This window comes from Muntiacus reevesi, chromosome 22, assembly GCF_963930625.1.
Source record: "Muntiacus reevesi chromosome 22, mMunRee1.1, whole genome shotgun sequence".
Taxonomy (NCBI): Eukaryota; Metazoa; Chordata; class Mammalia; order Artiodactyla; family Cervidae; genus Muntiacus; species Muntiacus reevesi.
In genome coordinates, this window is record NC_089270.1 from 31714285 (window position 1) to 31726288 (window position 12004).

General features: G+C 37.1%; 1 protein-coding gene across 1 annotated transcript in view; it reads left to right on the top strand.

Moving 5' to 3' along the window:
* Nucleotides 1–3148: 3148 nt before the first annotated feature.
* Nucleotides 3149–12004, top strand: part of TMPRSS11A (transmembrane serine protease 11A) — a 41999-nt gene continuing 33143 nt past the window's right edge. Inside the window, exons 1-2 of the mRNA XM_065914611.1 lie at nucleotides 3149–3227; nucleotides 4908–5026. Of these exons, the coding sequence (XP_065770683.1) occupies nucleotides 3149–3227; nucleotides 4908–5026 (198 nt within the window). The remainder of the gene's footprint in view (nucleotides 3228–4907; nucleotides 5027–12004) is intronic.

Consider the following 12004-nt stretch of genomic DNA (forward strand, 5'->3'; position numbering starts at 1 on the left):
ACGGGACGATAAACTTGAAAGTCTGTGAATCTCCTTGAGAGCTAGTCTTTCTCCTTTGGTCTATTTTTAGTCTTGAGTGAATTGAAGATACACTGATAAGATTCAGTGTATGGCAAAACCCACTACAATATTGTAAAGTAATTAGCCTCCAACTAATAAAAATACATAAAAAAATAATAGTAAAAAAGATTCTCTAAGAAAATAAATGATCATAAATGAAGAATGAACTGACTCTTTGCGACCTCATGGACTATATAGTCCACCAGACTCCTCTATCCATGGAATTCTCTAGGCAAGAATACTGGAGTGAGTAGCCATTCCCTTCTCCAGGGGATCTTTCCCACCCAGGGATCAAACTTGGGTATCCTGCATTGCAGACAGATTCTTTACCATCCGATACACCCGTGAAGTCCAATATGAATATATATATATATATGTGTGTGTGTGTGTATTATAATAATCTAGTTAGGTATTAAAATGCAATCAGCATTGGGGAGGGGGGAGTGTTACTCTGGCACTGAGAAAAAAATAGTGTCCCTGAAGTTAAAAGACAGGAGTGTGAGATGATTGCTAGTTCTTCTATATTGAAGAAGTCACTTAATCATCAGTAGGCCTCAGCTTCCTTAACTGAAAAATGTGCTGCATTGTACTAAATAGACTATAAGTTATCCTTCATTTCTGAATTTAGATTTTAAGTCAACTAAGAGGCTAAGTAATGTAATATCTCTTGAAGCTTCTGTCTGTTGTTTTTATGTTCTGGCACCTTAGCTCTTGTGGAAAGAGCTTTCCACAGGGAGTTGTCTAGATTCTTTTTAATCAGTCAAATGTGCATTGTCAGTATTTTCTATAACCAACAGAATTCAGGTATCTCAAATTCTACTAGGTTTATTGGCTAAATGTAATTTTTATGCCCAAACTATCACCTAACTACTTAGATCCAAATAGTTTGTATAAAGCTGGCATTTATATATGAAGATATTTTATATTTTAAAAGACTTAAGGTAAATCAATTAATATTTTTTAAAAAGTCTATTAGAGTGGCCTTCCTTGGTGGCTCAGTGGTAAAGAATCTGCTTGCAATGCTGGAGACTCGAGTTTGATCCCTGGGTCAGGAAGATCCCCCGAAGAAGGAAATGGCAACCCACTCCAATATTCTTGCCTGGAAAATCCCAAGGACAGAGGAGCCTGGCTGGACACAGTCCATGGGGTTGCAAAGAGTTGGATATGGCTTAGTAATTAAACAACATCTACTACTTACAGTAAATCAATGCACTAAATTTTGTAAAACATGAAAAATAGCTTCTGCCCCCAAAGAATTTAGCTTATCAATACACACACACACACAAAGATAAATTCTAATGAAAGGGATAAATTGATTACAATGGTAAATGGCAGAGAAGGAACACTAGAAAATGAGTTACATGTCCTTTCAAGACTCTTGACTCTAACAAATACCATATCCTCTCTCTCAACCTCACTCAATTCATATGTAAGGCTGATGTAACACCTGCCTGATTCTCATGGATTTATAAAATTTTCACTTTGTACTAGATACCTTACTATATCTTAATAATAAACAAAAATGAATAAGACTAGTTTAACTCATTGAAGAAAGTGTTAGCTGCTTGGCAACTAACACACAGAAAGTGTGTCCGACTCTGCAACCCCACAGACTCTAGCCCACCAGGCTCCTCTGTCCATGGAACTCTCCAGGCAAGAATATTGGAGTGGGTAGCCATTCCCTTCTCCAGGGGATCTTCCCCACCCGGGGATCAAACCTGGGTCTCTTGCATTGCAGGCAGATTCTTTACCATCTGAGCCACCAGGGAAGTCCAACACATTGAGGAGTTCACAGGTAAGTATAGGTTAATATACATGAAAACAAAGTTAATACAATGTGATTAGCACTATTCTTGAGCATATCTAAAGGAAGAGCAAAGATTTACTTCTTCCCTCCTAAACTGTGGTAATTTCCTCTAATTCAGGGGTGATGCAATATAAAATATACAGTATCGCTTTTGAAATATTTTGCCAAAAGCATTAAAATCTAATCAAGTATTTTAGATCTAAATTTAAACTCACAAGAAATGACAAATTAAACGAGATCACACGAAAACATTCAGAGAAGTTCAGAAGCTGGTCATTCTAAGGGAAAATTGGCTTGATCTCTTCAACAAGTCAATGTCATTAAAAATTAAAAAATGATCAGTACTCAAATATTAAAAAAGACTTAAAAGACATAACAACCACACCACTATGAGGTCCTTGATTTGTACAAACCATCTCTAAATATAATAGAGACAAAAAAGGAAACCTTAAGATGGATTTGGTATTATGAAAATCATGATCTTCTATTTTACATTAAAATACAGAAGAAAAAAATGAGTAAAGCCATTATAGCAAAATGCTAACAACTGATAAAACAATGTTCTAGTATAATATTTTTTCTAAATTTCTGTATCTGAAAATTATTATAATAGTTAAACATGAAAGATTAAAAAGTAAATAAGACAACAGATTTGAAATCACTTTGTAAACTTTAAAACTATAGATAAAGAGATTTTTTAAAAGACTATTAGATAAAGAAGGAATAGTTCTTTCTCAAGCATAGGTACTACTTTGTACCACATGCTAAGACTGGCCACCACAGAGATCCATCCAATGCCTCTAGAAATAGAAGCTAGGAGCAGTAGCATGGATTCTCAGATCCTGATCTTCTTAATACCTCCCTTAATGCCAAGGTGACCTTGATTAAATGCTCAGTTGCTCAGTGGGGTCCAACTCTTTATGGCCCTATGGACTGTGGTCCACTAGGCTCCTTTGTCTATGGAATTTTCCAGGCAAGAATACTGGAGTGGGTTGCCATTGCCTGCTCCAGGGTATCTTCCTGACCCAGGGATCAAACCCACCTCTCTTACATCTCCTCCATTAGCAGACAGATTCTTTACCACTAGCACAACCTGGGAAACCCCAACCTTGACATAAATTCAAGACAACTGTCTTCTTGATGAGGTAGGCTAAAGCAATATGTGCTTATCCAAGAAGAACCAGAAAGCCTGTAACCACTGCAACATGAGAGTAACTGGTGAGTTTTCCTTTTTGCAGAGCGGCAGGATTTGACACCCGAAGCAGAGGTTTGAAACCATGGATGATTGCCCTTCTCACTGTACTGTTACTGACAGTGGTGGTTGTGGCTATCGGTCTTCTGGTTCACTTCTTAGTCTCTGGTAGGTAAAATTATGGATTTCGCTCAGTTTGATTCATTTTTTTCTGTAAAGCTTCATTGTACATATGCAAATTTAATTCCATCCAAAAATAATGTACTTTCACTAGTAAATGTCCACATTTTGAATTGTTTAATTTATTCAATCATTTCATCACCGACTGTCTATTATGTTTGAGTATTTTTCAGGGCACCAAGAAATAGCATTAAGCAAAGTAGATAAATTTCTCACCTCCTTGGAGCTCACAATCTAGTATTCTTTTGAGCATCTACACAAAAGATCAAAATATTAATTGTCTAAAATTTACCAATAATCATAGCAAACTCTAATCATTCATATATATGCAAGTTTTGATGAATTGGTGATTAAAATTGGCTTTTTAACTCAGTATTTTCTGTCTATTAGCATTTCTAGAGAAAAACAAATACATGTTTAATGAGATAATGAACTTTGAAATGATTAATACACTACAAGTGTGATGCAATATGATTACTTATTTTTACAGAAAAAAAGTACTCTTTCAAAAACAATATCCAGGGATTATTTTTTTATTACCAGATATATTTATAATTCCACAAAAATTCATTTCAGAATTCTCTTTATATTTTATAACTCTGCAGAATGCAAAAGCATTTTGGATAAATGCCCACAATGTCAATCTCCCACAGATATATGTGATTAAAAGAACTAGTTTTTACTGGAATGGACTTATCTGTTGTCATCTTCCCCAGACTTGGTGGAACAGTGAAGATTCTTTTAGGAACTTTACAGGGCTTCTAAAAGCATAGTTCTGAGCCTCATATAATAACCCTATCCATAGTTTACACCAATGGCAAAAGATTCTCAGGTCAGTTCACTTAACATATAGAAGCCCCTTCACTATGAGTATAATGTTCAATTATAAGATGGACCATGTAGATTAGTTATTGGAGAGGCCAAAAAAAAAGCGCTACCAAGTCCAGAGATGTCCCTCGGAGACAGACCATCCTGAGGCCCCCTTTCTTAACTAGATCCATGGCTCCCTAAGGAGAGAGGAGCTCTGTGTTTCTCCATTCTCTGTCTTGAACTCTGCAGGTTTCTTGCCCACTGGTACCAAACTCCTAAGATTACCATGCTCCTCAGGAGTCAAAGTTTTCTTACCTTTCCTGAGGGACAAGCAGAGATCTGACTGATTCATTCCTATTACACACTCTTCTCACCTCCAGCCTCAGACCGTCTTTTCCCTGCCTTTCTTTTCACATCTTTCTTAGTGTCCCTTGGTCTTCCATTACAGATCAAAATTTACAAAAATACTCATTTACCTCTACTTTCAGTAGGGTATAAGGTGGTATACATTTCACCTCAGCAAGAAGCAATATAGTAATTAAATATACCACCTCTAGAGCTACACATGTCTGGGTTTAAACTTGGATAGTCACTCACTAGTTGTATAGCTCAGAGCAAGTTATTCAATGTCTCATGCCTCACTTTCTTCTTATGTAAAATGAAGGTGATGCCAATCTTAGACTTGGTGATTGAACAACAACTACTATTAACATAGAGCATTAATCATTATTTTTATTGTATTTATTATTATACTAAAGTAAAATCTCAGATATATATTCAAGACTTCGTAGTTGGACCTTAGATCCCAAAATCTATCCTTAAAATCACTTAATTTCATGACTTTTCTTTTCATCACAGATAAGAAAATGGAATATTATCATGCCACTTTTAAAATTTCAGATCTACGAGTCAACCGTAATTCTGAACCAAATAGCCAATATCAGTTTATGGAATTACGGGAGATTAGTGAAAACTTGGTAAGTCAGATAAAATTCTATCATAAAATAATGCAGGTGGAAGGAATTTTTGTTAGCTGTTTACCCTACTATTTCTTAAAACATGATTTTAAGACCACTTGCACCATAATCATCTTGCAGATTCCAAGGCCCCACTCCAGACCTTCTGAGTCGGTGTCTGATGGGATGGATGGGTGGGGAGAGGGGGCTAAGGGAATCTACAATCTGGCAAATGGGTGATTCTGATAAATCACTCTTTATAGAACTCAACCACCTCGCTTAAAAGTGAGAGAACAGAAGCCAAGGTATCCCAATCCATCACTCCTCCGTTCTACCACAATATTACCCAAATGAAAAGCTTAATCATACCAAAAGTGGTTATATGTAAAATCACACACTTTTTTAGACCACATTTTAAGATTTAAACTATTTTTTAAGAATGAAAAAAGAAAAGAGGATTATAAATGTTTATGTTATCTCACAAACATGCTAATTAAGATAGAAATCATAGACGTTGTGAAATACTGAAATGTAATGCCAACAACTTTGTTAAAATTGAAATACAGGACAGCCCTACATCCCCCCAAAAGTAACCTCATTTGTATAATAGCTCTGCTCATGATGTGTGTGAACCCTCACTCAAAAACTAAGGTCAAGTTAACTTCCTTGACAAGGAAGTTTTAGTCAAAGAATCTTTTTTTATCCAAGACATTTCCTTTCTTTCTCAAACCAATTTCATTTTTTCTATCACTATTTGATCTTTGTCCAGGTGGATACCCAGTTGCAACATATTTACAGTAATATTATTGATGGAGTTTATAAGTTATATTTTCAATACTCATTAAATTATTCATATATGTTCTGTCTTGCAGTCTCATTCCCCCAAATCAAAAGTTACATTTATAGATTGATATATACCCTCCATTCTTCTATATTCAGAGTACCTTAAAAATTAGCTTTAGCAATCATTTCTTGAGGAATGCCAGAAAAAACTTGGTTATATACCCCAGTACCCCTTTTCTTCTTCTGACCCTGCGTGACTCCACAAAACCTCCTCAATGTGAAAGTACTAATAATTAATGTTAGTTAAAAAGACACGTAATCTCTTTGAACATTGAGAGATAGTTACAATTTATCAGGAAAATTTTAAATTTGTTTTATGTTTTACAGCCAACATTGCTGGTGTCGCCTTAGGCTGACATTGTTTCTACTGAAGTAAATGGAGAGGAATGCATTGGATCTTTTCAAAGAAAGTGAAAGAAATGCACTTCTAGAGGTTCACCTATAAGTGTTAGAAAGTGGACTTCGAAACTTCAGTAAAGCATACATTTGTAGATGTGAAAGAACTTCAGATACAAAGGTTGTTAGGTGATAACATGAGATAATCATGTGATAAACAGGTGATAATCATGAGAGCATGCAAGTCCCTTCCTACTTGATTTTTGGTGGTTTTTTTTTTTTTTTTTTTTTTTGAGTTTGCGTGTGTGTTCAGTCAAGTCTGACTCTGCAGCCCTATGGACTGTGGCCCTCCAGGTTCCTCTGTCCGTGGGGTTTTGCAGGCAAGAATATGGGAGTGGATTGCCATTTCCTCTCCCAGATGATCTTCCCAACCTCAAGGCTGAACTCATGTTTCCTGCGTCTCCTGTATTGTCAGGAAGCCCTCCTTCTCTAGTTGCTACTATTTATTTCTTCTCCTTTATTCTCATTCACCTCCCCTTGCAGGAAACCATAATATATTTCACATATATTCTTTTGTTTGTAATAATTCTTACAAAAGTACAGTTTTTGTTTTGTGTATAGCTCATGCTTTTAATTTATTGTGTTATAGATTCCTTGTTTTAGTCAGTTTGGACTGCTATTAAAATGCACCATAGTGTGAGTGGCTTACAAACACCAGAAATTTATTTCTCACAGTAATGGAGGCTAGAAGACTGAAGTCAGCACGCTAACACGCTCGGGTCCTGGAAAGGACTACCTTGCAGATTGCAGACTTCAGACTTCTCGGTGTGTCCTTACATGGTAGAGAGCAGGGAGGCTGGAGGTCTCTGGGATATCTTTTACAAGGCACTAATCCGACTCATGACCTAATCACCTCCCAAAGGCCCCACCTCCTATGAAAGTTTAGTTGCTCAGTCGGGTCCAACTCTATGTGACCCCATGGACTGTAACCCACCAGGCTCCTCTGTTCATGGAATTCTCCAGGCAAGAATACTGGAGTGGTTTGCCATTCCCTTCTCCAGGCCATCTTCCTGACCCAGGGATCGAATCCTGGTTCTCTGCATTGCAGGCTGACTCTTTACTATCTGAGTCACCAGAGAGAAAGCTACCTCCTGGATATGGTCTTTATTATGTTAAGTTCCCTCTATGCCCACTATCTGGAAAGGATTTTTTTTTCCCAAAAAAAAAAAATGCCCACTATATGGAGAGGTTTTTTGATTTTTGTTTTTTTAATATGCTATCTAGGTTGGTCATAGCTTTTCTTCCAAGGTGCAAGTCTTTTAATTTCATGGCTGCATGAAATCATGGTGTATGATCCTTTTAATATATTCTTAGATTCAGTTTGCTAGTATTTTGTTGAGGATTTCTGTATCTATATTCATCAGTGATAATAGTCTGTAATTTTCTTTTTTTAAAATATATCTTTGGTTCTGGTATCAGGGTGATGCCAGTCTCAAGGAATGAGTTTGGGAGTATTCGTTCCTCTGCAAATTTTGGAATAGTTTCAGAAGAATAAGTGTTAAATCTTCTCTAAACATTTGATAAAATTCACCTGTGACGTCATCTGGTCCTGAACTTTGTTTGTTGGGAGTTTTTAAATCATAGTTTCAATATCAGTACTTGTGATTAGTCTGTTCATATTTTCTTTTTCTTTTTGGTTTAGTCTTAGAAGACTGTGCCTTTCTCAGTATTTGTCCATTTCTCCTAGGTTGTCCATTTTATTGGCCTATAGTTGCTTGTAGTAGTCTCTTTATGATCCTTTGTATTTCTGTGTCTGTGTAACTTCTTTTATATTTCTAATTTTATTGATTTAAGCCCTTTCCTTTTCTGTCTTGATGAGTTTGGCTAAAGGTTTATCAGTTACTTCTGTCTTTTCAAAGGACAAGCTTTTAGTTTCATTGATCTTTTCTGTTCTTTTCTTCTTCTCAGTTTATTTCTACTCTGATTTTTATGATTTCTTTCCTTCTACTGACTTTGGGTTTTGCTTATTCTTCTTTCTCCAGTTGCCTTGGTGTAGGATTAGGTTGTTATTATTTCCTGAAGTAATATTGTATTGAACTTCCCCAATATGTTTAGTAACATTTTGTTTAGCCTCCATGTGTTTGTAAATTTTAGTTTTTTTCTTATGTGCTTGCTAAGTCACATCAGTCATGTCTGACTCTGTGACACTATGAACCATAGCCCACCAGGCTCCTCTGTCCATGGTATTCTCCAGGCAAGAATACTGGAGTGGGTTGCCATGATCTATTTCTAATCTCATACTGTTGTGGTTGGAAATGAAGCTTGATGTGATTTCAATCTTCTTAAATTTACCAAGGCTTGTCTTGTGACCCAGCATGTGATTTATCCTAGAGAATGTTCCATGTGCACCTGAGAAGCATGTGTATTCTATTGTTTTCAGATGGAATCCTCTATAAACATCATTTAAGTCTATTTGTCCTAATGCATCATTTAAGACCTGTGCTTCCTTATTGATTTTCAGCCTGGATGATCTGTCCACTAATGTAAGTGGGGTATAAAAGTCCCCCATCATAATTGTATTACTGTCAATCTTTAGATGTGGCTGTGGGTTCAGGAAAGCTTTAGGAAGCCCGTCTGTTGATGGGTGGGGCTGTGATCCCACCCTGTTGGTTGTTTGGTCTGAAGTATTCCAGCACTGGAGTCTACAGGCTGTTGGACGGGGCCAGGTCTCCATGCAAAAATGGCAATTCTTGGGAGCACACACCAAGGAATATTCCCTAGGGCCTCCATAATCAAAGTCCTTGCCCTGCCAATGGGCCACACCTGATCCTTGGCTCCCCAGAAGACTCTGTAAGACTTGCAAGTAGATCTATGGGCTCCTGTGAAGTCACTGCTTTGCCCTGGGTCCCAGTTCATATGGAAATTTGTGTGCGCTGTCTCAGAGTAGAGTCTCTATTTCCTCAAGTCCTGCAGAGACCCTGCACACAAGCCCCGCTGGCCTTCAAAGATAAATGCTCTGGGACCTCCACTTCTCAATGCTAAACCCCCAGAGCATAATATGGGGCTCAGAACTCTCACTCCTATTGGACAACTTCTGCAATGTAATTGTTTTCCAGTTTGTGAGAAGCCTACCCAGCCAATATGGGGTTTGATTATATAGTAAATGTGCTCCTTCTAGTATCTTGTGATATGTTTTCTTTGTCTTTGCATGTAGAATATTTTTTCTGGTAGTTTCTACTCTTTTTGTGGATGATTATTCAGCAGTTAGTTGTGATTTTGGTGTTTTTGTGAGAGAAGGTGAACTCACATCATTCTATTCTGCCATCTTTTCTCCAATCTCACTTACTGGCCCCACCTTCTAGGACCTTCACATTTCAAGTTAGAACTTCAACATATGAGTTGAGAAGTGAAAGTGAAGTCGCTCAGTCATGTCCAACTCTTTGTGACTCCATAGACTGTACCTGCCAGGCTCCTCCATCCATGGGATGTTCCAGGCAAGATTACTGGAGTTGCTATTTCCTTCTTCAGGAGATCTTGCCAACCTAGGGATCAAACCCTGGTCTTCTGAATTGCAGGCGGAACTCTCTACCATCTGAGCCACAAGGGGGCTTCTGTGAATTGGGCAGGAAGCAAATATTTGACCATTGCATCATTTTTGTTTAATACTTTTTTACCCAGATCTGTTTTTTTAAACTCTATCCATATTGATAAATGTACATTTAAATCATTTCTTTTAACTCGTATATAATGAGTTATAGTGTATATCTTGGAGAAGGAAAAGGTAATCCACTCCAGGATTTTGTCTGGTAAATCCCATGGACAAAGGAGCCTGGCAGGCTACAGTCAATGTGATTGCAAAGAATCAGACATGACTTAGTGACTAAACAACAACAACAATAAAACCTTGTTTTCTTTGGAATCCTAACTATAATTACAGTCACTAAAATCCACAATGCAGGAAATGTGGGTTCAATCTTTGAGTCAGGAAGATCCTCTGAAGAAGGAAATGGCAACCTATTCCAGTATTCTTGCCTGGGAAAAAATTCCATGGACATTGAAGCCTGGTGGGCTATAGTCCATGGGGTTGCAAAAAGTCAGACATGACTTAGCAACTAAACAACAAGTGTATATCTGTAATACTGATCTCTTGTCCATCATCTCAAGAAAGACTGAACTAAACATCCTCCTACTTATCCCTTTATGGATCCATTCCAGTTCTTCTGGAAGCAGAATTACTGGCTCATTGGGTGTGCATACACTTAATCTGACTAATTGATGCTGGATTGCTCTTCAAAATGGCTGAATTAGGGTGCACTCCCATCTGTAGTGCATGAGTATTCCTATGTCCCCTTATCTTTGTCTTCACTTGGTAACATTTGGCTTTTTAATTACTTCCAGTGTAATAGGCATTAAAAGTGTATCTTATTCATAGTTTAATTTGCATTTTTCTGTTGTATATTTCAATTGTGTATCACAGCCATATACTTGTCAGCCTTTCAGACTTCCATTTCTAAAAACTACCAGTTCTTCGAATTTGAGTCAGTAAGGTGGATGTACTGTAAGTACATCCTGTAAGTAAGGTGGATGTACAGTAAGGTGGATGAACCTGGAGCTGGTTATATACTTGTCAGCCTTTCGGACTTCCATTTCTAAAAACTGCCAGTTCCTCGAATTTGAGTCAGTAAGGTGGATGTACTGTAAGTACATCCTGTAAGTAAGGTGGATGTACAGTAAGGTGGATGAACCTGGAGCTGGTTATACAGAGTGAAGTTACTCAGAAAGAGACAGACAAATATCATATATTCATACAGATATATGGCGTCTAGAAGATGGCACTGATAAACCTATTCACAGGGCAGGAATAGAGACTCATATATTAAGAACAGACTTATGGACGCAGCAGGGGAAGGAGAAGGTGGGACGAGTTGAGAGAGAAGCACTGAAATACATACATTACCATGTGGAAAACAGATAGCTAATGGAAAGTTGCTAATGAGCAGGGAGCTAAGCCTGGTTCTCTGTGACAACATAGAAGGGTGGGTTGGGGTGGGAGATGGGAGGGAGGTCCAGGAGAGAGAGGACATATGTATACCTATGGCTGATTCATGCTGCTGTGTGGCAGAAACCAACAAAACATTGTAGACCAATTGTCCTCCATTTAAAAGTAAATACACTTTAAAAACTGTTCTTATTGTTTGCCTGTTTTTCTATTATAGCTGTTTTATTAGATTATTAAAATCTTGCAAAGCAAGATTTTCTTATGTTTTGTACATGGGAACAGTTTTTATAGTAGATACTGCACTTATCCATTCCATTTTTTATTAATTTGAGCCATATTGTCCTTCATAAAACAGAAGTCCATAATTTTTAAGTAATCATATTTACCAGTTTTGTCTGCCTTATGGTTTTATCTTTAAAGTTTTTAAAAGAATGTATTTCCTCTTTTTAAGTCATAAAATTATTTTATCATACTTTCATTCTATTAAACTTATACTTTTACCTTTTACAGAAGGTTTTTAAATGCATCTTAAGTCTATCTTTGAATGTGATGTTAGGTAGGAACCCACATCATAAGCCAGTTTTCCCAATGTAACTAACTAAACAATCTATGAAATATATGATTATTCAGTTCATGACAATTCTTAGCCCCTGAGTCTTACAGAAAAGGAAACACAATCCACCTCTTCAAACTCCTTTCCATCTCTTTGGAGTGATGATAGTAACACACACTAAACTGAATAGCATGACATGATATAATTAAGGACTAACTTGTACATTGAGGATAATAAGTGCAGAAGAACTTCAAAGAGGATCAACTAG